This window comes from Equus przewalskii, unplaced genomic scaffold, assembly GCF_037783145.1.
Source record: "Equus przewalskii isolate Varuska unplaced genomic scaffold, EquPr2 ChrUn-7, whole genome shotgun sequence".
In the NCBI taxonomy this organism is placed as follows: Eukaryota; Metazoa; Chordata; class Mammalia; order Perissodactyla; family Equidae; genus Equus; species Equus przewalskii.
The window spans coordinates 482,342-508,271 of NW_027228755.1; the positions used below are offsets into that span (position 1 = coordinate 482,342).

The window sequence follows — 25,930 nt, forward strand, 5'->3', positions numbered from 1 at the left end:
AAGAAGAGTCATCAGAAGGACATTACAAACACAGGACAGAGAGAGAGATAGAGAGACATTCAGAGAGAGAAAGCAAGAAGAACCCTTAGGTCAAAAGGGACGTGCCCATTACACAGCTGGAGGAAGGAACACTGTGGCTCCTGGACATTAAGTGAGATAATATACACACACCTGGTAACACTTTTTGAATTTAGCATTCAATACATATTTGGTTTTCTCCCTTATTCCTTCCAGTATGCCTAGACTAGTGAAGGACCATGGTATCATCCCTACTTCAGCCTGACAACCCCACCATATGCAATCAATAAGCTCCCTTTTCACCTCTAGTTTATCATTGTTTCTCTCAGAGCTCCTGGCTAAGACTCTTTTGCAAAATAGATCCTCAATAAATGTTTTGGGATGAATAAATAAATGAATTAATGAAAGAACAAATGAACAACCTTAAAGTTCTGGAAGAATATTGATTTAGGGTGGTCAGAATGTAGCAGCTTTCAATAGAGAAGACTTCCCGGAGAAAGGCCTATTTTAGCAATGTTGCAAGGAGAAAGCTTAAAGAGCAGAAAGGGACGTGTTGTAGGTGGAAAGAATTCTTCGCAGGTATAAAAGGGAGCGATGGAAATACAAAGGGGTATTTGGGAGTCAAGTGTTCCCCTTTGAGTGTAAACACTGGCTGAACTGATCAAGCAGGTGGTCAGTAGAGAGCATTACAAGCCCCTAAGAATGAGTTTGCATTGATGCAACATAAATTAAGAGTTACTCTAGGTTTCTGAAAAATATGAGAATAGCACTACCATAGAAAGAGCATTAAAATTAAAAAGAGCACTGGGTTGGAATTTAAAAAACACCTGAAGTTAAATGTCTGGTGCTAGAACAAATTTTTGCATAACCTTGAGCAAATTATTCAATCTCTTTGAGCCTCAGTTGCCTCAGAGGATTAAGCCAGCTGATGCATGTGGAGCACTTAGCCCAGGAACTGGTGTTAAAGAAAGAAAGAACGCAATAAATTATTGCTATTACTGTCTCTCAGAGTTCTCCTTTTAAATAAAAGAACATGTCAAAGCACCAAGGAGAGTGTCTTAACAGAGGCTTAGTAAACTATAATGTCCTCTCTTCTATATTAGAAATTTAAACTAAATGCTCTCCATAAACAAGGAGTGAGAGACACCGAAAGCTGGGAAGCTCTTCAGACTCTGTTACCATCATCTAGATAAGACTCACATAGTAGTCAGGTCTCTCCAGAGAAACAGAACCAATAGGGGTGTGTGTGTGTGTGTGTGTGTGTGTGTGTGTGTGTGTGTGACATTATAGGAATTGGCTCATGTGATAATGGAGGACAAAAAAATCTCATGATCTGCCGTATGCAAGGTGGAGACCCAGGAAAGCTGGGGGTGTAATTCAGTCTGAGTCCAAAGGCCTGAGAACCTGAAGCACTGATGTCCAAAGCCAGGGGAAGATGGGTGTTCCAACTCAAGCAGAGAGCAAATTCACCCTTCCTCCACCTTTTTGTTCTATTCAGACCATCAACAGAGTGGATGAGCCCACCTGCATTGGTGAGGGCAATCTTCTTTATTCAGTCTACTGATTCAAATGCTGGTCTCTTCTGGAAACATTCTCACAGGCATACTCAGAAATAACCTTTACCAGCTATCTGGGCATTCCTTAGCCCAGTCAAGTCAATACATAAAATTAACCATCACAACTCAGAACCTCCAGAGTTTATGGAGGACTCATGTGTTTGGGATTTAAATGGTCAATATATTAACACCTCCCTTTTCTTCACCTGAATATGTAACAAGTCTCTTTTCCTTACCCAAATTCTGAACCAGTGGAGATAGAGAAATGAAGCAGATGGCAAAAGTGACCTTTATAAAGACCATATTGGAAGATATAGCTTAGGCGTGCAACCACAATGGACTCCTAACAGGGAAGTTCAGAATTAGACTGACTCACCACCCCATCATAATTATCAATGGAAAACCATAGGCCTCTTGCTCATGGGAGCGTACCCCTGTAAAACTTACAGAAAGGAGCAGACCCAAGTGGATGTTCTCTGCACCTGGGGGGCGCAGTGGGAAGGGAGTGAAAACCAGAGTGGAGAGAGGCCAGGAATGTTAGTAATAGGGTTTCTGCCCCAAGAAAGAAAACCTCAGGAATGTGGAGAAACTGTTCCCCAATACCATATTCTAATTCTCCTTAGGCTTCCAGACACCACCGTCCAGGTCATGCAGAGATGCTGGCCGCAGCCAGTGGTAAACTTTTCCTCGGTAGTGTGGTGGGTGAGTCAGTGGAGTTTCCCTGGAGATACTTAAGGGAGCTCAAGCTGCCTGGCACTTCAGCGTGACTCAATTTCTAGGCCCTCCCTTTCCAGAAATAAAAGGACAGTTCAATCTGGATATCTTCGACAGTCAGTTCAGGGAATGATGAGTTGTTGGGCCATTTCCTACAGGTCAGCAACCTAACTGGGAGCATAAAGGAAACTATCAGCTCCAGAGGCCCAGCAGAGACTCCTCAGTACCCCATCTAATGCGAGTTAGGGGTAACCAATCAAACCTCAGCCCCGAGTGAAGCAGCAGAATGGGGAATGAGAGAAGAGTACAGAAGACAAGGCACTGAGGAGCCCAGTCTGGTTGGGGATATGAGATCAATATGCCTGAAGTAAGGAACCATAAAAGACACAAGAACGCTAAGGAGTACAGGGTTTCTTCTGAGAGGGGATGAAAACATTCTCAAATTAGATTGTGATGATGTTCAAACAACCCTGTGAAGATACAGAAAAAGATGGAACTGTAGACTTTAAATGGGAGAATTGTATGGTATGTGAATTATATCTCAATAAAGATGTTTGAAAAAGACGTAGACAAGACGTTTCAGCGAACTAGGAGAGGGAGACCAGAACCCCAGTCCTTTCACTGAGCCAATAACTGTGTGACTTGGTCACTTTCCTTTTTCAGACCTCAGTTTCCTCATCTGTTAGATAAAGGAGTTGGACTAGATGATTATCACAAACTTGGTGGTTTAAAACAACAGAAATTTATTCTCTCACAGTTCTGGAAGCCAGAAGTCCAAAATCAAGGTATCGTCAATACCTTGCTTGCTTCAGAGGCTGCAGGGGAGAATCCATTCCTTGCCTTTTCCAGCTTTTGGTGGCTGTGGTTGTTCCTTGGCTTGTGGCTGCATCTCTCTCTGCTCTGTCTTCACAGCTCCTTCTCCTCCGTGTGTTTGTTTCTCTCAAAATTACCTTCTCTTCTTTCTTAGAAGGATACATGTGACTGTATTTAGGACCCACTGGGATAATCTAGGATAACCTCCTCCTCTCGAGATCCTCAACATAATCACACCTTTTGCCCTATAAGGTAACATTCACATGATCCAGGGAATTGACATAGATATCCTGGGGCGGGGGGTGGGGGAGGCGGTAATTCATTTACAGACCTTTGCAAGTTTATGGGAGAGTTGGAACCAACTTGAGAAAAGTTGAACTGCCTTATATTCTCCAGTCACCCCCTCTTCACTTCCCTTCCATACTAGATCTTATTTAAAATAACTTAGATTTGTATGCAACTTTATGGTTTGAAAAGTTATTATGCATTTATCAGCTCATTTCAGTCCCGTAAAAACCTATAAATTTGGTATTATAATTCCATTTCTGATGAGTAAATGGAGGCTCAGAGAGATTAAATGACCTAACCAAGGTCATGAATTCTGGAAAGTGTGAGTGCTGGACTCCAACCTGAGTCCTTGGACTGCAAATCCTGTGGCTCCCATTCTGTTGTCACCTGCCTGAATCTTGATATGGCATCCAGAGGTTCCAGACCACAATGGAGTAGATGCACTTGGAGTAAATTCAGTTCTCCCTATTCCTCCTGCTAAGCACAGTTAAAAACCATGGACATTTTATATAAAACCAACATAAGAAGACTCTGAAAGTTGAGAAGAAGAAGGCAGACTGACTAGGGACCTTGGAACCCAAAGGTCAGCATGACAGTTCCCTGGGTTTTCTTTTTGCCTCATCTATCCTCGACTGGGTGCTGGAGAAGCAACCTGGAAATGCCAATGGGCACAGACAAAATAAAGTCTCAAGAAAAGCCTGTGTGCTGTCTCTAGCCAAAGGAGTAGGAAAAGCAATCCATCAAGAAAGATAACTTTTAGGCAGTAACTGCCCTACTCCAGCCAAACACCATGGAAAAAATCATGGCCCCACCGCCACCCCATAAGCAAAGACCAAGCAGGAACCCTAGGTTTCCACCCTTGCCCAGCTGTAATGAGGTACTCTTCCCCATTCCTCACCCCTTGCCAGTGTAGTATCAGAAAAGACAGAGTAGGGAGCAAGGACTTTCATCCCTGCCCAGAGGTAACGAGCTCCCCACCTAAAGGTAAAAGGGTGCCCTTCCCCCTCCCTGACAGAGTGTCAGAGGAGCCTCCCTGGGGAGTCTGAAATTCCCCAACCAGCCAGCAATGAGGAGTTACCTCCCCTGCCCCACCCTGGGTTGACAAGGCTGAGTGGAGAACCTGGACCTTCACCCCTGCCTGGCATTAGTGAGGCAACGTCCCCCACCTACAATTGGGACTATTCAGAAGAATCTAGCTAAAACAGAAGATTTAAATAAGATCCAGAATCTCATAACACCCAAAATGTCTGGCATGCAATCAAAATCGTACATCATATCGAGAACCAGGAAAATCTCAACTAAAAGACAATCAGCAGATGCCACCACCAAGATGATACAGATATTGGAATTACCTGACAAAGATTTTGAAGAATCAAAAATGCTTCAACAAACAATTATGAATACACTTGAAACAAACTAAAGAAAAGAAAATCTTGGTGAAGAAATTGAAGATATACAAAAAGAACCAAATGGGAATTTTAGAACTGAAAAACAAAATTACCAAAATAAAAAATTCAGTGGATAGGGGCTGGCCTGGTGGTGTAGTGGTTAAGTTTGCATGCCCTGCTTTGGCTGTCTGGGGTTCACAGGTTTGGATGCTGGGCACAGACCTATACACTACTCATCAAGCCACACTGTGGCAGTGTACCACATACAAAATAGACAACAACTGGTACAAATGTTAGCTCAGGGCCAGTCTTTCTCACACACAAAAAAGAGAACACTAAATGGATGGATTCAATAGCAAAATGAAGTGGACAAAAGAATCAGTGAACTTGAAGTCAGAACAATATACATGACCTAAGCTGGACAACAATAAATTGGGTAAGTACAATAGAGTTTTCTTCTCATCTTGTGTTTCCTAAATTATATTTGACAGTCGAAGCAAAAAGCATACATTGTCTTGGGGCTGGCCCTGTGGCATAGTGGTTAAATTTGATATGCTCTGCTTTGGCGGCCCAGGTTCATGGGTTTGGATCCTGGGCCCCAACCTATATCAGTCATCAGCCATGCTGTGGCAGTGACCCACATATAAAGTGGAGGAAGACTGGCACAGATGTTACCTCAGGGCTAACCTTCCTCAAGCAAAAAAGGAGGATTGGCAACAGATGTTAGCTCAGGGCTAATCTTCCTCAGCCAAAAAAAAAAAAGCATGACATTGTTTAAATGTGAATTTCAATGTATATAGAGGAAATATTGAATAAAATTATATTATAAATGGAAGAGTGTAAAGAGACATAATGGGAGGTAAGTTCTCTATATCTGTCTCCAACTGGTAGAAAGTGCACACTAGGAGATCTTCATGGTGATGGAATTGTTCTATATCTTGATTTTGGTGATAGTTACAAGAATCTACATGTATGATAAAATGCCATGGAACTATATGCACAGATTTGTTCCAATGTCCATTCACTGGTTTTGATTTTGTACTACAGTTACACAAGATTAGCCATTGGGGGACACTGGGTGAAGGGTACATGGGACCTCTCTGTATTGTCTTTGCAACTTCTTATATACCTAAAATTATTTCAAAATGAAAAGTAAGAAAGATAAAAAAGGATTGACAGGGCATCTTCACAGGCAATTGGGAAATTCTCTTTTCAATCTGGAGGCCAGACATGAAGGGAGGTGATGCTCAGAGGGTAGAGATTTCTGGACTAGAACCTTCCATTCAGACCCTAGCCACACCTTCAGGTGACATCACAAAGCCTCAGAAGCCCCACCCACCACCCAGAAGTTTTGCTAATTGAACTATCACCTCAGAACTGTGTTGACATTATGAGCAGTTGTTCAACCTTGCTGAGCAAACTTCTCTGCCTGCTCAGTCACATCCGAAAGAAAATGGCCCCACATGATCAACAAGATCAACAGATAAGTGGCCACAGCCCCGCACCCATCCTAGGATATAACAAAGAGCAAGCCCAATTCTCTTAGAGTTTTCTTGGTTGTATGGGCAGTCTGCTTATACCACATATCTCAAGTCCCTGAGAACCTATGTCTTCCCCACAACTTCCAGCCTTCTTATGGGACAAGGGTGCACGCATCACTGCCATATCTGATCCTGCTTACCTAGTAAAAGTTCTCTTCTTCTTTGCACTCCTAATAACTCTGGTGGCTCTACTCATCCTGGCCTGGAAAGTAATCAAAGACAAAGGCAACAAGAATAGACAGCCAGACCCAAGAAAGGAGGCAACATTGCAGGCATGAAGATCTATGATTCTCAGTGGAGACTCTATTGAGGTGAAGACCTGGAGGTCCAGAAGGCAGGGCCATCTTGGAGCTGTTTTAGAGCTTAGAGCCTGAGAAGGAACAGCCGCTCCAACCACCCAATCCTCCCAACGCCAGATGCTCCCCCCAGGCGTCATGTTCCTCCTCTACCACCTCCATGATAACTCACTCTCATCCTGCCGTTCTTTGCCTCGTCCAGGCTCCTGAGTTTGAATGTCTTCTGTAGATTTTCTAGACTAAAATTATAAACGGCTCTTGATTTCTGCATTAACAAACACATGGAGAATTAAAAATTGATTACAAAGCCCAAATTTTCCTTTTTAAATTGCGCATGTGTTGACTTAGGGATATTGAAATTATTGGGCGCTCACAGCATCTCAAACTCTATAATGAAGCTATACTGGAAGACCAGTTTGAGAAGATCTTTGAAATGGAACAGCTCACTACTTTGAATTCCAGGTAAAGTTCTCTCTCCTCTTCACGTAATTCTGGGAATAAACAGTATTTCTTCCCAAATAATGATTTGAAGCACCAGGTACTTTTTTTTCTTCTTCTCCATCCTCAACTTTGTGGGTTGGCAAATTTTTAAAATATCACATTCTAAAATGATAATTTTATTTCATTTTTTAAATCTTTTCTGAGTTTGGAAAAAATTAACTCCCTTTTCAAATGAAATCCAAATTAAAGAGGCAGTGTTTTTAAAATTCATACTTACATCCAATTAGGCTTGACTTATCCTCAAGAACATTTGACCATCTGCTTGGAAGGGATGAATACTTTTCTAGGAGAAAAACCTCTATGTGCAACACCATTGTTAACCCTTCCTCCTAGGAGCATCCTATCAGGTATCCCCTTGACTCCCTCCTCACATGCACTTGACTCTGGAGTCTCAAGCCAACAGTCCTTCCCTCTAAAGCTTTTCCCAGGGGCCGGCCCCATGTCCAAGTGGTTAAGTTCCCACGCTCCGCTGCAGTGGCCCAGGGTTTCACCGGTTCAGATCCTGGGCGTGGACATGGCACCGCTCATCAGGCCATGCTGAGGCGGCACCCCACATGCCACAACTAAAAGGACCCACAACTAAAATACACAACTATGTACCAGGGGGCTTTGGGGAGGAAAAGGAAAAAATAAAATCTCTAAAAAAAAAAGAAAAAGCTTTTCCCAAATCTTAGAATCAGAGACTGTGTTCAGCCCTCTCTAAGAATAAATCCCCCTGGTAGCTGGGCCGTGTAATCTGTGTCTCAAACCCATGCATCACTCTTTCACTTCTGCTTTAACTCATAAACATTAAGGAGCTTGGTCACGTGGTGCTGAGGAGAGGTTAGTATTGCTACCAGACCCAAGGGGACCCCACTCCAGTCAGGGAGGGTTCCCACCTGTCTCCTTGAGTGCCTGGTCATAGTGGGGTGATCACCTCTGTGGTTGACCAGCTTCAGCAGAGACAGATCATGGGTGGCTGGCAGTGGCAGTGAGAATCTCACAGTCAAGGAAGACATAATCCCTTCCCCCTGGCAGCATGGGCCCCCTCTATCAGAGGCTGGCTGGCATTCCCCTTGAGCTGGCTACCCATGCCCCTTCTCAGTCCAGCACGCCTGCTTGGGAAGTAGGGGTGGGGTGGAGTGGGGAATGGTGAATTGACATGAGTGAGCCTGGTTTCCACGCATCTCTTTGTTGATGAGGAGTTCCACAAAAGGCCTGTGCATGCCTCAGAGTTGGCAGACAGATCCTCAGCACTCCTAACACTCTCCAGATCTTTCTCTCCTACCCTGCAAGTGCCCCTATTCATCCAACAGACTTTAGTGAGCTCTTGACATGTATCGGACTCTGTCCTGGGTGCCAGGGATACAAGAGAAAGGGGTCCCACCTTCTCTCCCCTAAAGCCTGTACAGCATAGTGAGAGAGAGATGTTAATGAACCAATCACATAGATGAATGCTTAATTATAAACTGAGAAAACTGCTCTGAAAAAGATTTTGGCTTTATGAGAGCATCTATCAAAGGAAACTGACCTAGGCCGGAGAAGGCTTACCTGAGGAAGTCATGCTTGGACTGAGAGATGAGGAACAGGTGAAAATTAAACAGGTGGAGTAGGGGCGGAAGGGCACGACATTCTAGACAGAGAGATCAGCATGTGCAGAGGCCTGTAATGCAGGAGTTTGCTGTCTTAATGGGATAGAAAGACAGGGTTCTGGAGCACAGAAAGAGCTTGAGAATGGAGCACTAGGAAGCTGGAGACGTAGGTGGGACTGGATGTCACAAAACTCTGGTGGGCAACACTAATGGGAGACAGGAGACAGGCCGCAGAGGGGGGTGGGGGATGTCCTCCAAGGGTCCCTCCCATTGGACATTGCTTTAACAGCTGGGTGCATGTATTATAAGACTCCTGGGCTGGGATGTTCCGTACTTCCCAGGGACTCTAAGACACCCTCCTTCCATTGTATTCTGTCCTCCAGGATCTCCTGACTCTTCAAACTCCTCACACACCCCAAATCTCCTCAGTTTTATTCTTATTGGGAACTTACTGACAAACCAGCCAGACTGCACTGTAAGCTTATGGCCACATGATGGCAGCAAACATCAGCAAACCTGGTCCCTGCAACAAGGCAGGGGGATCCCCTCTCCCTTGTATTCTGAGAGCTGGATAATTCGTCTCTAAAGGACAGTAATCAAGTCATCCACAATAATGGGGAATTCTTATCCAGAAGGTCTCCTGAGCTGGAAATTTTATAATTTTTAAAGTATGTACTATTGAGCATCAATTACATGCTGGGTCTTTATAGTATCTCATTCTGCTTAACTATCCTATAAGAAGGACATTATCCCTCCTACAGAAGGGAAGGTGAGGCTCAAACAGAGAGGGTGAGTATCTGCCTAAAGTTTCACAGTAGAGCTGGATTATCTTTCCCCTACCAGGCTGCCTCCCATAGTCGTCCTGGAATAAGACATCACATCCCCTGCTTTGAGGCAGCTCTTCTTTCTCTATGAGCAGTCTTGGCTCTGAAATGTCACTAGCATGAATTTGTGCTGTTCTCTTGTGCCTGGGGTACCCTGCGTCTTCCTCTGTTTCTCCTCTGGCTTCTCCCCAGCTTCTTCAGAGAGGTCTGTCTGCAGCTCCAGGTCCTGAATCTGCAGGGAGCAAGTCAACAAGAACCAGCCACCATAAAGCATCCAGTGGGATACAGGAACCACAGGCAGGAGGCAGTGAAGAGGAATAAGACGCTGCTTGCTCCCTCAGGAAGCTGCTGGTCCAGATAAGGCTGAGGGCTTTCCTTGGGACACTAACAAGCCCAGGTGGTTTCTGAGAAAGGCCAAGGCTGGGGTACTAATGGAATGCTCTAGGCATTCCAAAGCCTGAGGTGCCCTATGGGCTAGATCAATCAGGGAGGACTTCCTGAAGCAGGTGAAGTGTCAGAGAAAGGGACAGCCTGGACTTAACTCTGGAAGGGAGCACGTGAGGCATGACAAGGGACAGTGAGAGAGCCACGTGATGCATGTAGGGGAACAATGGAAATCAGGTTTAGAAAAGAGGACCAGCCAGTGGTAAAGAGCCTTGAATGCCAGACTAGAGTGTTTGATTTCAACCAAGAGGGAGCCAGGAAGGTTTCTGACAAAGGAGAGGGACAAGTAAAATTAACACTGAAGATCAATCTGGCACTGTCAGTGTTTACGACGAATGGGAATAAGGAGAGAATGAGTCAAGAAGACTAGTTAACACGTTAGTTCAACAACAAACTTTTCAAAGCCCCCAGTGCTTTCCTGTTTCTGTGACTTTGAGCATTCTATGCCTTCTCCCTGAAAAGCCCTTCTATAAACCTTTCTCCGCTCAATAGTTTTTTAAGGGTATTCGTGAGGAGGGAGGGGACGTGGAATTCAGAGGAGTCCATCCTCAGAACTTTGTCTAAAAGCAAGCCATAGGATGGAAAACCTTCACCCCATTCCCGTTCTCCCAGCCCTGAGCACTGAGCGGCTGTGTCAGAGGTTGAAACGGGTGAAGCCACAAGCTGGGGGTGGGGTGAGACCCTCTTTTCTCGGAAAAGTGTAGGACTCACAGAGCTGTCTTCTCAAGTGCATGTGAGAGCGGACGGAGACGCCCCTGGTCTTTCGCTGTTCTTTTAGACGCTCGCACTGTTCCAGCTCACTGAGGCGCGAATGCCGCGATTCCCTAAGTGGGCGGCAGCCGGCGAGTCGGAACTGCCCAGAGCTGCAGTCATCCGGACAGAATCGTGAAGTGTCAGCGCCAGAAGGGCCTTAGGCCATCCAGGACTCCACTATCATTTTACAGAGGTGGCCCCTGATGCCCGGAGAGGGTGAGTGAGCAGGCGGTGAGTGTGGGATAGCTGCGAGAGTGTGCACCGTGAGGCCGGACAAGCCGGCGTGGCCTCCCGGTTCCGCCACTTGCCACCGGCTGTGCGTCCACAGGCGAATTATTTAATCCCGGGGGTCCCCCAGGACCCTCTCAGGGGATCTACAAGGTTGAAACTATTTTCATAAAAACATTAAGATGTTATTTTCTTTCTCACTCTCATTTTCTCATGAGTGTACACACCAGACGTGTCTTCTGATAAGCCAAGTGTTAAAGAGATTTACAAAAAGATAAAACGATGCCATTCTTCTCTCTAAATGTTACGTTAACTTATAGTAAGTTTATTATTTTTTATATGAATTAGTAACTATTTTTAAAGTTTAATGTTCATTTCTAATACCGTAAATATGGGTAAATATAACCCACATAAACAAAAGGTCCATAATTGTTAAGAGTGTAAAGGGAAAATTAAACAAAAAGTTTGAGAACCGCTGATGTAAATTCTCTATGCTTCCATTTCTTTGTCTGCAAGATGGGCATAATACTTATCTCACAGGATAGTTTGAGGCTTAAAAAAGATACCTCGGGTAAAATGTAAAATACCTGGTTTCACGGTAAGTTAATGACTGAGTTAAGAACAGATAGCATGTCTCTTGAACCAGTGCTCTCTCCAACATCACGTCAGGGCTGTTCCTGGTGATTTCTGGGGCCCTAGAGAGCCACGAGTCTGGGGTCTGGGGAATGAAGCATTGTAGAGTATGAAGATGCTTTGCTGCTGGAAGCCAATGTCTTCATGCACAAAGTCTCCATCTGTGCCTGGGGCATATCTCTAAGGCAAGGCCACCATACAGTGAGTGACAATCCTACTAGATAGCCCTCTGCCACGATAAGATGCCTATGGGTAGCGGGTGAGGGCCCAGGTATGTTTGTGCATCTGTAGTTCATCTGTCTCACCACCTGAGGGCAGCATCCCCCACATGCAGAACAGCAGCGCACTTAGGACACAAAAAACCCAAACAAACAGCTCTTGGCGCTTCCAGAACAGGACAAGTCACTTCAGAGAGTATCTCCCTGAAGCCTCTGTTTTAGGAGCTGTGACATTTCCCAACCAGCTGACCTGGCAGCAGAGATGACAAGGATAAGGGAAACACCCCTGAAGAATTCCGGTTATCAATCTTCCTTCAAGTAAGGATTCCAATACTGTCTTATCTCCCCAGGCCCTTTTTATCACCGCTGCCTCCACTCCACAGTGAGTCTGTCCTAATTCTAATGAAAATAAATCCTGGAAGGATTAAGAAGATGGACTCCTAGACCCACTTGGCCACTAATTCCCTGTGTAAATAAGCCTCAGTCTCCTCATCTGTAAAGTAGAAAAAAAAAATACCCATTTCATAGGATTATGAGTGTCTAAGGAGAGAGACAGAAAGGATATTTGTGAAGTTTGCTACAGGCCCTTTAAGAATTTCTATCTTACGTAGGGAAAGCCAAATGGGTAAATCCTTTTACATATATAGGTAGATCTTTTCTTAGGGTACATAGAAAGCGTATGAATGCCTGGCTCGGGTCAAAAGGGAGCAGCAGTCAAGCAAGATCAAGTTCCTTGGAGTTTCTGGGTCTCCTTGATTTAATTAGAGCTCAGTCCAAACAAGATGGCTCTAGAATACACACGCGACCTGGGAGAAGCGCACTTTCCCCTTAATAATAGTTAACACCCATGTGACGCTGTAGATCTTACAAAGAGGTTTTGCCCACTTCACCCCCTGACTCCCCCGGAGAGCAGAAAGGAAGAAGCTCTCATCAGTCCTCTTTCACAGTTGAGAAAACAGGGTTAAGAAGTAAAGTGACTTGCTCAAGGTCCCAAAGCGAGTCAGGGGTACAGCCAGATCCTCTGAGTCCAAGGCTCAAAATCTTTCCACCCAGAAGACTGGTGGTACAGGAGCCCCTCCCCCTCACACCCCAGGGACATGCTGTGGGCAGCTCCATCGCCAAAGGCTTTACCTGGCCTGGTTTATCCATCCCGCTAATAGGGAGCCCAGGGGCTCTGGTCCCTACTTCCTCACCCCCAGTAAATGCCAGTGGCTTTTTCTCATCCCACCTGAATAGTGAACCAGCCTTTGTCTTCAGCTTGAAGGAGCTGCCCCCACTCCACTGAGCCCAGCTCCCTCCTGCCACCCAGCCCAAACCCTAACAAGCAAAGTTTCCTCACAGCTGTGCAGCAGTGAACCACGGAGCCACGTGGGAGCCACGTGAGATCCAGAGCACAGTGCAGTGCGGAGGGGCGGGAAGAGCAGAGCTCAACAAAGAGGGCCTGTGTTCACCTTCAGAGAGGAGGGCAGAGGAAAATGGGGACACAGGGAGGTGGAGACCACCTGGGATCAGAGTCAGGGGCACTGAAGAGTTTGAGCCTGGCTTTCGCTGCTTCCTCCTTAGGGCTCTCAGGCCTGTCACTCAACTGCTCTGGTCCTTGGTTGCCTCATTCATAAAAACACCTTGTATATTCCATAAAGCCCTCCCAGGTAGACCCAAGCAAAGCAAGGCCCGCATACTGTCAAGCCCTCTCTGTCAGAAGGAAGGCTTTCTTTGATCTCCCCCATTGTCTACCCCTAAATTGCACTTTTTAATTCACATTAACATGTGTTTCAGCCAATTGCTTCTACTCCTAAGGTGGGATCCACGGAGAGATTTTTGAGGGTCTGGGAACCTGGATGGAGGGGATACCTTCTCACTAACCTCTAAGTGAATTCAGTATTTATCTACTACAACAGAATGGGCCACACCTGTGCTGCTGTCGCTGCTAGAAATCAAGATGCTCTCATATTCTCTCCACTGCTGCAGGTCTCTGGAAATATCATTTACACTCAGCACAACTTTGAAATTCTGGTAGTGATGAGATGTGCTGTTCGATCTGGTTATTGAAGGCGCTGTTAGAGGAGGTGGGAGATTACTATGTCACAAATTTGGTTTTTTGATTCTTTCTATAACTGTGTGACAGTAAAACTGGCTTCCTTGGAACTTCTTGGTAATTGTGCATGCGTTTCGGAACATTATGAGGAGTCTATAGGCTTCACCAGACTGCCAGGGGGTCCTGAGCACAGCGAGGGTTGGGACCCCTGACCCAAAATGCTCCTCTGAGTCCTCAAGGGCATCTGTGTCCAGCCAGTCTCCCAGCACAGAGCTCCCTGTGTGCAGAGGGACACTGAAGAGAGGCTGAAGGGTGAAGCTCCTCATTTCTTGAGCCCTTACAAGTGCCAAGACCTGCTAGCTCATTTAATTCTCGCGAGGCTTCAGAGAAGATGAACATATGACGCACATTGTAAAGAAGAAACAAAAGTTCACACAAGAAGTAACAGCCTACTCCCTGCTCCTCTGCAGCCAGGAGCTAGACCTCACATTCCCTCCATTCCTTCCTCATGAAGAGGTGGGCCTTGAGTCCGGTCCAACCAGCTGTGTGACTGTGGGCAAATCACTTGACTTCTCTGAAACTCCAAATCTTCATCTTCTCAGTGAGGATAAAAACACCAGTTCCACAGGGTTTCATTGTGGAGATCAACGAAAAGCCATGTGTAAGGAGCTTAGCACAGTGCCTGGACCCACTGGCTGTATCCTAAAAAGGGGTCGCCATCACTATTACAGAGAAAGGACTCAGTCCATTGCATCTGCAGCCACATTACAGTGCATTTTAGAAATTACAAGCAACTCTAAGGCCTCTCCCCCTCCTCCAACTCATCTCATCAGAAATGGCCAAGAATTTTGTTTGTTTTCTTTCTCAACACCCATGATTTCTGAGGCCACATGGACCTCCCCCTCCTTCCCAGCGAGGAACTCAGGCTGAAAAGATGCAAGCTTAAGTGTTAGGGGCCTGGGGGAGAGGAGGACGGGGGCTGGTGCAGTGCAGGAATCAGCAGTCCTCGGCTCGCCGTGGCAGAGCTTTCTCCCGGAGCTGAGCCCGCTGGCGGCGGAGGGCAGGATCGTGCCATCCGTGTCTCCGTGTGCATGTGTGTAATTTATTTTCTTGCGTGGTGGGGGGCAGATGGCTGAGGTTTCACAAGCTGTACCTGACAGATAATTACACAGAGACAAATTGTGCCCTGCCTTACCCTTCTCCCAGTGTGGCAACCTCCAGACTGTGTGGGGGGGAGGGAGGGGGAGGGGAAGCGGGGACGGGGGACCTGTAAGGCCGCGGGGTGCGGAGGGGGAGGTGCCGGCCCAGCTGACCCATTACTCATCCACACAGCCAGGTGGAGAGTGGAGTCAGGAAGACCTGGGGTGGGCTGTGACTGAAGAGCACACACTTTTCTGGACCAGGCAGTGGCTCTCTTAAAGGGTGACAGACGCCCAGAGAGGCAGTACCCTCCGTGTGCCTGAACCAAACCTGGTAGCTGCATGGAAGGCCAGAAAGCCACCTCCGGGGGCGGGGGCGCGCCGCGGCGACCAGCCATGGGGGTCTCTGCTGCGCCCTCTGGAGGAGAAGCCGCCCAGAGCCTGGAGGGGCCCCACCTGGCGCCCCTGGTTCTGCTCTCGGAGCTGATGGGAATTCCAGTTTCTCATGGGGGGTTTCTCTTCAGCTCGCAGATTCCTGCCCGCACTCTCCCCGCTCCCACTGTCTTCTCCTTTTTCCTTCCCCTTTCTATTAAAACCTTTTCTACTGCATGACAGGATTTTTTTTTTAATGTTCTCAGGAGAAAACGTGGAAGACTGTATATAGCCTACAACCTCCTACACTTTTTTAAAATTAAAATGGTAGTGATTTTCACTGTAATCTTGAATTTATAATTATTTTATGTTGACCAGCATGGAAGCTAATAAAAATAAATCAAACCTATAAATGTATTAAGCTTATTTGTTTGAGAAAGAGAAAAACAGACTGCTCAGAGCCCAGGGATACTAAGACTTTGGTTTTAAATTCTCCCAGAGCTGAAGGACAGCGTGGACTTCCTCATCAACAAAAGGGAAAAAATACTATCTTCCTCAGAGGGCTCCTGCTTGGTGCAAGGCACACGAGTTTGTTCAGTTATGTGCTTGTGGAACATCTATTGAGCACCAACAGAATGTGTGGTGCTGGCTGTGACATAGTTTGGTCTGTATCATCAAGGAGAAGAGTGGAATATGGAAGGGTCCTCTGAGTGGACCACCAAGGCAGGGGTGACTGATGTCCCCTACGAAAAGTCAGGGAGAGCTCCCTGAGGAGGGTTTGTGATCAATAGTTCTCTCTTGGGCTTTTTTTTTTTTTTTAAGATTGGCACCTGAGCTAACAACTGTTGCCAGTCTTCTTTCTTCTTCTTCTTCTCCCCAAAGGCCCCCCCGTACATAGTTGCATATTTTAGCTGTAGGTCCTTCTGGTTGTGCTATATGGGACGCCACCTCAACGTGGCTTGATGAGCGGTGCCATGTCTGCACCCGGAATCCGAACTGGCAAAACCCCGGGCCCCGAAGCAGAGCACACCAACTTACCCCTTCAGCCACGGGGCTGGCTCCTGGGCTATATTCTTTAATGCAGAGCTTGGCCTCCTCTGGTCCCACAAAACCGATTGCTACCTGCCACACTCCCTCTCTCGCTGTTTCTGTATAGCATATCTCATAGTGAATCTCAGTCTCTTACTCATTCTTCTGCCCGGCCATCTCTGAACCCCCAGGTGAGATTAGCAACTCCTCATTCCATCTGGGTTCCCAGAGCCCCATACACGGACCTTGATCTCACAGCCAAATCACCTGTGGTTGTATCTGCTCCCCAACCCTGAGGGGGCAGCAGATACACCTCTTCATTCCCCAGCCACCACCCCGCCATGGCACAGAGCAGGTGCACAACCATCACTGAGCTGAATGGGCCTCTCCTCCCCGGACCAATCTCCATTTGGCTCTTCATTCTCCTGATTTCCCTCCCTCCTCTATCCTCCTCCTCCATTTGCTTCTGCTTACCCTCCTCTCTCCCTCTCTGTCATGCCTCCTCCAGACTCCTTTGTTCTCTTTCATAAGATCTGTAACTGAGAAAAGGTTCCTCCTCCTTGTCAGGCCCATTCATTCTCCTCCCGCCAAGCCGCCTGGCTGGCTCTGTATCACTCATCTTCCTGTGGTTCTCTGCCTTCCTTTGGCTCCTCCCTCTTTCTCTAGAGCTGTGGCTGAGCCCTAACAGGTGCTCCCAAGTCCCACACAGCCCTCGCAGTGACTCTATTCCTCACAGGCCCCTCACCCATACATTACCATCCAGGCATACCCCAGTCCACACGCACATTCCCATCCCCTACACAGACCTCACTGTGCACACACGTGCCCTCACAGAAACACGCATGCCCCAGGGGTCTTCCAGCCTTTCAGTGAGGAGCCACTTTTCCTTTCCTGAGAAGGAGGGAGGGATGTCTTGAGCGCAAACCCACAAGTTCTTTGGAGGGCATGCTCCCACACTATTGGAAAGTCCAGCAAATCGCAGGGGACAAGGTGCTCAGATGACAACAGGCTTGGAGGAGATTCAGCAAGGAAGGTCCAGGTCCCCCACCACACAGCCCCTCCTCGAACTCCAAGCCACATGTCCTGTCTCCTGGACCACTGGTCCTGACCAAGTCCTGGCCTAGCCACCTCTCTTATTCTCTTCCTCCTAGCCGGCTGGGGCAGGGCCCTCCGACTCCTCTGGCCTCTCCCTCTTAGCTCCTTGCTCCCTCCACACTGAGGACACCACCTCTGAGGTGTCCAAAAGCTCTGGATTTCAGGCCCCCACCCCTTTGCTCTCTAACCGTCCCAGTTCTCACACTCTCTTCTTGTGGCTACACTTGCATCCCAGCCCAGCCCCTGTTCCCCTGCCTCTTCACACCCCAAATGCTCCTCCTTCCCTGTCCCAGCCCACCTGGCCACTCCCTTCCACTCTTTCAGATCACTCATGGGCTCCCCCTTGTACAGAGACCCTTCCTGAATCCAGGAGCACAGAGGACTGGGATATTCTGGGAAAGTCTCTACCCTAACATAGAGTCACGGATTAACACAGTTTGTAGGACCTCCAAGTCCATCCAATACAACCTCCTTATGTTACAGATGAGAGAACTGAGACTATGCGAGGGCGTAAGTCATCAAGAGCACACAACTCCTTCAACCAAATGTAATCAGCAGGCACTCCTTGTTCAGTGCTCACACACTGCTGTAAAGATGCTTGTATGGACACAAGTCCACTGCCTGGCATAGTGTCGATGGTGAGGGTAAAGGTGGGAGAGAGAGAGATGGGCTTAATTCTGCATGAGGACCCCTGGGACAGACAGCTTCCAGACTCTGAGCCAAGCGGCAGAACCTTACAGCTGAGGAGATGGTCAACTGATTCAGTCACTCCTCACCCCGAGGAGATGACCCCAGGAGATGCCAGCCTGGCAGTCTTTGGATTTTTTTTTTTTTTTTCTCTCTCTCTCTCATCTGGCAGCCTGTGGGCTTCAGGATGGAAACAGTTCTGGTGAATGAGGAGGCAAGGGACAAGACCTCAGGAGAGACGGATGCTCATTCTTGGGACCAGTCTGGAATTTTCATCACCTGGAAATGATGGGAGAGGTGCTGGGGGGTGTCTTCCTGTGGGCATAGAGACAAAGGTCAAGGTCAGCTAAGAAACAGACAATGAGGGGACCAGAGGGAAAGAGAGAGACAGAAATGGCCTAGAACGGGAAGGGAGTCAGCCAAGTTTCCCCGCGAGGCTGAGTTCCACGGCGGAGAGACGACTATTTTAATCATTCCTGCCTCCTGCCTCACCCCCGGGTCCCAGCACAAAGGAGCGGGTGATGGAGAGGAAGGGAGGGACTAAGACAAAAAATATGAAGCAGACAAACGCGGGAAATGGGAGAAACAAAGGAAAACGCCTAAGTAGCAAAGAGGGCAGCAGAAAGGAAGGGTAAAGAAACGGAGTCGGCCTCCTCCGCCCACCGGGCTCGGGCTCAGGGGCCGCCGGGGGGCGCCAGGCACCTCGCGCGCCCCGCGCCTGGCCCGCCCGCACCCCTCCAGCGCCCTCGCTCCCCGCTCGCGCCCCGCTACACTCCAGCAGAAGCCATTACAGAGAACAAACTACCTTCTTGTCTCCGAGATGGGTCCCCGGGGCGGAAGGCAAATTGCCTGCCTCGTGCATAATAAACCAGGCGTGGAGAGCAGCGCGGAGGAGGCCCGGGCGCCGCCGGGCCGCAGTGCCGCCCGCCCCCTGTCCTGGAGCCCCTGCCGAGGGAGTGGGTGGCTGCAACCCGCGACCGGGGCAAGGCGGGGAGGCACCGCCCGGTCCAGGAGAATCTCAAAACGCTTTCAACACCGGGTTGCCCCCCGTACGCCCGTTCCTCCACTCGGTCCACACTTAAGCTTGTGACTGTCGGCTTACCCCTGGAGAACCACACCAAATGCTTGGTGCCTTTCCTGGGACAGTTGCCTCTGCCTGGAATGCCTTTCTTCCACGTGAAAAAGCCAATTGCCTTTGTCATCCTTTATCTCTGCCCGGAGGTGACGTTCTTCTCACTTTGAACCCTCAGCAGTTAGAAGTATATAATGGTTTTCTCTTCCGGCTAAGGCAGCGCTGTGTTCAGATTCCGAGTATTTAGCGATTACATCACGGATACATTTATTTGCATACAGGTATGTCTCCTCTGTTGAACTGCACATCCTAAAGGACAGACGCCACAGTTTACTTCCTTCCATACCGCAGAGACTTCGCACAGTGTCCAGTACTGACTGACTGACCGAATGAGTTTAAAAGATGAGACTAGAGGTCCAGATCAGAATCGCCTGAGATTCTATATAGGGGCGAGGGGCTATACATAGGTGCTGTATATTGGATGAAACTTGCTCAGGGGAGATTAGCCGTCTCAGGGGTTGTGTAGGAAGAGGATGTGAAGAGGGAAAGGGATATTTATTGAGGCCAGTCTCTGCCTCCAAGGAGCTCCCAGTCTCATGAGGAAGCCAAGCAAATAAACAGTCACAACCCAGTATGCCAAGTGCACGGAAAGAGAAAAGCAACAGAGTCACAGCTTTTCCTGAGATAATCCTACAGTCACAAACTTGTCAGTGACCCTGGGAGCAGGGATGGGGGCACAGGGACTGTGCCTCTAAGAGAAGCAGACAAGGGCAGGAGGTAAGAAAATCTCCAGGGAGGAGGCAAAGCCCAGTGTAGGTTTTGTAGGATGACCAGGAGTTAGGTAGGAAAAGATGAAGGGGGAGGGACACATTTCAGGGAGAGAACAATCCATTCCAAGGAGACAAGAAACGGCATGGCCCTCTTCATGGGGACTGTCAGTGGACTCACAAGTGGTCTCCTAAAGCCCTAGGGAGGGACTCAACGAGAGGTGAGGCTGGAGAGAGGGGGTCAGTTCAACCACGCCCTCAACCAACTTGTTAACGGGCTTAATTTTGTCCCGACCCTGACAAGAAGCCATGGAATGTTTTCAGCGATGAGAGGATCGCCTTTGATTTGCATTTTAGAAGGATTATTTCAGCAGCAGAGTCAAGTATGGATTAGATGGGGTCAGGCTGGAGACAGAAAGATCAGATAGGAGGCTGTCGTATTAATCCAGACAAGAAGTAAAGAATGCCTGGACCAGGACAGGTAGACTGGAAATGGAGAGGAGCAGCCAGGCTGGAGCCTGAGCAAGGAGGCAGAGTCAGCGGGTCTCGGTGCCTGGTTGGAGCTGCGAGGTGAGGAAGGGGAGAGAGCCAAGCCTGGCTCCCAAGGTTTTAGATTAAGCACCTGCGTGAAAGGTGACACCATCCAAGGAAGAAAGGTGGATCTTGTAGGTAGAGCATGTTGTATTGGAGGTCCTGGGGGATAGAAAAATGTGGATCTGCAGCTCCGAAGGAAGCTGTGCTGGAGATGGAGGTTTGAGAGTCATCAGCATAACTTTGGTGGCTTAAAGATGACAGAGTAGACATGTCAAAAGTGGAGGTAGAGGGAGAAGAGAGTCTAGGACAAAACACTGGAGAATACCTACATTTAAGGGCAGGTAGAGGAAGTGGAGGCCACTTCTGCTGAGAAGGAGTGGTCAGAGAGGTGGGGGGAATCTGAGGTGACACTGCAGAGCAAAAGGAGGAGCTTCAGGAGTGGTCATTAGTGTTCAGTGCTGCTGACAGGTCGAAAAAGTGTCAGGAAAGACTTCAAAAGGGACCAAACAAAAGTTATTGGATATCCTAAGTTACCCATCAAGGTTATCCCTGCCATTCGTTGTCTATCAGCTATTTTACAAACCTGTAAGTGGTAGAAAACTGATAATGCAAAGGATTCCTGTTCCTAGAAATGCAGATTAGTTGTGTCTGGTGGAGTACAATTGATTAGTGCCTTGTCGACAAACCAGTTTTACATGGATTTGTAAATTCATTTATTAATTCTTGGTTGACCTATCCAGCTGTGGTATTTTGAATTTTCCATTGAACCGGTTGAAACATCTTACTGGATCTCTCATTAATTAATGTATTCTATACAATTTTTGACATGTGTTCATTTTAGATGTATATGAAATTCATGATTTAACCTTTGGTTAAAAAATGATCCTGTAACAGAAGAAAGTAACTGAGAAGTGACTGTTAGATTTGATGAGCGGAGCAAGATCTGTTTGGTAGGTTTGGCAGGAGCAGAAGATAGATTACAGTGTGTTCAGGTGGGAGTGGTAAAAGTGAGGAAGCAGAGACAATGTATTTCAAGAGACTTGGCCGTGAATGAAAGGAAAGAGATTGGGTATTAGCTGGAGGGCACCATATTGTGGAAAGAAGGAAATATTTCTCTTACAGCTGGCATCACAATTGCTCTTTAAACTGTCAATACCTTGGTAAGCTGCAATGGGTATAAAAACAATTGACAGAGGGCTGGCCCAGTGGTGTAGTGGTTAAGTTCACGTGCTCTACTTTGGCGCCTCCGGATTCTTGGGTTCAGATCCCAGGCGTAGACCTATACACTGCTCATTAAACCATGCTGTGTCGGCATCCCACATACAAAATAGGGGAAGATTGGATGGATGTTAGCTCAGCAACAATCTTCCTCAAGCAAAAAGAGGGAGATTGGCAACAGGTGTTAGCTCAGGGCCAATCTTCCTCACCAAAAAAAAAAAAAATATATATATATATATATATATATATATATATATAATTGTAGAGGCACAAATGGATGGGGGCAAGAAGGGAGCATTATATGATGACAAAGAAGAGGCACTTAATTTGGTATGGTGGGTGGAAGCCTTCCTTGAGGAGATAACTCTTGATTTGAGTCTTTAAATAAGAGTGAGTTAAGTCTTCTGTTTTTCTATGATTATGGAGACCCAGAAGGAGTCAGAGATGTTGCACTCAGTCAGTGTCAAGTATGAAGGAAACAGGCTGCGGTGGGAAAGCCTTAGGGTCAAGAAACCTAAGATCCTTGCTGTTGCCACTGATTTACCATGAACATCATGGATACAGAAGCCATGTGTTCTGAATGGAAAATGGGTGCAGAGCATTTGAAGGTGTTCTTTCCTGAACATCCTGCTGCTTAGTTGCCCCCAGTTTGGATCCTTAAAAGACATCAGAGTCATGGAATTCTGGATGTTAGTGCTGAGAAGGAAACTCGGAGACCAGTGATGCCATCCCCTGCCTTTTTAAAATGCCATTCTGCTCATATAAATTCCCTGATTTATGACAGATAAAAAATGGGAAAGTATTTCCCTGCCCTTAGTACTTCAGCATTCGATCCCTGAATCAGACCTGTACAACCAGTCCATGGGCCTGAATTCAACTAGGCTTTTTCTCCTCAATCTACCAGAATCCTAATGTTTCTACACTTACCTTAAGGTTCTTTTACCCCCATGGAGATTTTACATCCAAGAGGAACGAACCTGTGTCTAGTGCTGAGGGTCTGTGTCCTCCCATAAGAAAGGGGCAATTCTTGAGCCATGAGGTCTGTCTCTCTCTTTTCCAACCCTGGTGGAGGAGCTGCCCTTTCAAAGGGAGATCTGGGATTCCAGCTTCCTTTTGTGGCATGTAGCCAGAACCAAAGGGACAGGCATCAAAAAAATTGTTTTAATAAGTGAAGAGACTGTTAATAGCCCTTTAGGTTATTAGAAGTAGAGAGCTGGAGCCCTGGGGGCTTCCAAGGCTGGAAGCTTCTTGGGTTTATTTGCTGAGCTTTTCTCTGAGCTGGCCCACTGGGTGTTGGGATGGCGGAGAGAGGAATTCCTTTTAAGTTCTAGCTTCAGAGGCCCATTCTTCTGAACAGTGCGTGTAATCACATTTATGAAAGTGCCTGGCACGTTTACTTAATGAATGTTAGCTTCTTCCCTATCCTAAGCATCCCCAAAACTTCAGCTGTTTTCACTGAAGGAAGGGGTCCAGCATTTTACTCCATGATAGAATGTCACAGAGAGCAAGGTCAGTGAAACTAGAGTGGTAAGTGAGAAAGAAAGGATGGAGGGAAGGTAGGCAGCGGCCAGCTAAGGTAAGGCCTGTAGGAATGAAAGGAGTGTGGATTGTATTCTAGATGGAATAGGAAGTCATAAGGTCTGCAGCAAAGGAGTGATGTGATGTGATTTACATTTTAAAAGGATTACTTTGATTGTGTTATTTTAGTTAAAGTTTAATTTTGTAGTATTGATGGTGAAACTAAGAACAGTTTCTTGTTTTCTCTAGTAGGGTAACAATTCCTTAGGAAACTGCTACCAATGCCCTGCTGTGGAAAACAAACTCTAGGGGAAGAAAGAATGGAAGCAGAGAGACCACTCAGCCACTGTGGGAGTCTGGGCAGAGCTAAAGGACCGGTGGAAGAGGGGTTAGCAGTGGAGGCGAGGCGGAGTGGTGGCATTTGAGATACACGCTCATTTAATTTCCAATTGTGCTAGCTCTTCCTTCAGCTAATGAAGTAGTATCATTATCCCCATTTTGTGGCTAAGAAAACAGACTCAGAAAGTTTCAGTAACTTGTCCAAGGTCACATGGTTAAGAAATGGAGCTTGGACTAAAACCCATATCTCTTGATTCTCCAACCAGAGAGCAAACAGATGTTGATCCTGAGAGCCAGGTGTAGGTCATTATGGTGCCAGCCATGCTATTAAAAAATTCCAAGTAGGCCTGCCACACAGAGCACGCCAAGTCTTGGGACACCTCATAAAAACCTAAGTTGTGGTGCCAGGCATGGCCATAGCCAAGCTGCTGGACCTGGGAACCGCTCTTATTCTACCTCCTGGGGATTTTTGTTTGAGAATCTGGCACTATCTCCCCCTGCAGCAGAGGGGATGGTTCTGAGGGCCATTGGGAGGTTAAGGGGCCTCCACTCCCTCCTGGGGAAGAGCCAGAAGACAGTATCCTTGTTCATCGAAGGTTAGGAGGTGAAGGAACACAGAGAACCCCAGTGGGCTGAGGTGGGGAACTCCCTGTCAGACTAGTCGGGTGCTGTAGGAAACTGCTGTTTCCTGCCGATTGTTTAAAACTCATTGGGAAGGCAGGGTGAGCAGGATGAGGAAAAGTCAGGAAACCAGATCATAAGAGAAATGGTTTGAAGAATCAGAAATATTAAACTCAGAAAAGAGATGCCTCAGGAGAGACATGACGTCATGACAACTCCATTTCAATATCAAAAGGGCTAGCCGCTGGAGGAAGGGGGGCCGGCTGCCCAGACAGCATTGCCCTGAAGGCAGAATTATAGCCATTGGGTGAAAATTGCAAGAAGGCAGATTCATGCTCAATAGAAGGAAGAAATGTCTTCCAACTAATCCTGCCAAAATAATAGAAAAGCCTGTTTTTTTAAGTGGTAATAATAAATTAACAATACTGCAATTTACATCTATTAGGTTGAACCATATAAAATTGCTGATGTTCAACCGTTTCTGACCTACAAAAACAGCAGTTTCATATGGCTTGACTTACAACATTTTCCCATCTCAGAATAATTTCCAAAGTCCTTTTAATGGCTTACAAGCCTCACAGGATCTGTTCTGCGTCTCACACAGGATTTCCTTCTACCTCTCACCAGTGCCCCCAGCCAGACTTCTTGCTGGGTATTGACCCTTCTGAACTCATTTCTGCCTCAGGCCCTTCGCAGTGGCTGCTTCCCTGTGCCTAGAAGATTCTTTCCCCAAGCTTACTTGTCTTCTTAGCTTAGAGGCTTTCTCTGACCACCCAACATAAAAGCATGCACCCCCCCCCCCATCCCTGCTATTCCCTGCCCCTGCTCTGTGTCTCTCCATAGCACTTACCACCATCTGACATACATTTAGTTGTTTATTGTAATCTCCCACCATGAAAATGTAAGTGCCACCAGAACAGGGACTTTGTGCTATTCCCTGCTGTATCCCCAGGGTTTGGAATAGTACCAAACACATGGTAAATGTTCAATAAATATTTTTTGCATGAATGAAGGAACGATTTTTATCAATGAGGAAACCAAGGCCCAGAGAGGTCAAATGATTTTCCCAAAGGCACAGAGCTGGTGCCTGGAGAAGCTAGAGGGAAGTCCAAATATTCAGATTCCGAAGTCCGGACTCCATAAAAAGCCAGCTTATCCAGCTTTCCGGTCCCCTGATGGTCTTGATGTGGAGCCCGTTTGTCTCTGAGGCTGAATAGGGGCTCCTGCTTTGGGTCCATAGTTGGGCCAGGTGGTTCCAGAGGTGCCTTCAATTTTTGAGATTCTTTTATCCACAGTTAAGCATTTATTTTAGTGAGGGCTCTGGGAAGAATAAGGTTTTGGTCAGCCCCAGGCTATAGCATGACTAGGGAGCCAGACTAGGAGTGTAGACATGATGCTGTTTGAAAAGAAGTCCCAACCAGTGTCTCTTTTGGGGAGGTGGAACATTAATCTGAGCCTCAAAATATGAAATATTCCCCAGTTTGCAAATGAATGCAGGATGTGTTTGCATAGCGACCACCAAGAGAGCAGTATTATGTGGAGAGGAACAAAAAGACAAAGCTCGTCTGGTTCAGTTCTGGGAGCTGATGGCTCTGCTCTCCCCGGGAGGTTGCCTCTGTGTAGCTAATTACAATGAGTAAAGGAAATGGGAAAGTGAGTGCCATGAAGTGATGTTTCTCCTCCCCCAGGTTCCTGCTTTGCAAAGAGCTGGTCTTTTG

The 25,930-nt window shown here is 47.1% G+C and overlaps 2 protein-coding genes across 2 annotated transcripts in view; one reads left to right on the forward strand and one right to left on the reverse strand.

The window, feature by feature from the left end:
* LOC103541334 (T-cell surface glycoprotein CD1a-like) overlaps positions 1 to 25,930 on the reverse strand; it is a 546,159-nt gene that overhangs the window by 104,967 nt on the left and 415,262 nt on the right. The gene's annotated exons all lie outside the window — the stretch shown is intronic.
* SMIM42 (small integral membrane protein 42) lies at positions 6,248 to 6,736 on the forward strand. Its single transcript, XM_070608489.1, has one exon. The coding sequence runs from the start codon at positions 6,384 to 6,386 to the stop codon at positions 6,594 to 6,596; it is 213 nt and encodes a 70-aa protein (XP_070464590.1). The 5' UTR covers positions 6,248 to 6,383; the 3' UTR covers positions 6,597 to 6,736.

What these genes read in the sequence shown, in the direction of transcription:
- SMIM42 (XM_070608489.1), top strand. Translation starts at nt 6,384, where the DNA reads ATGTCTTCCCCACAACTTCCAGCCTTCTTATGGGACAAGGGTGCACGC.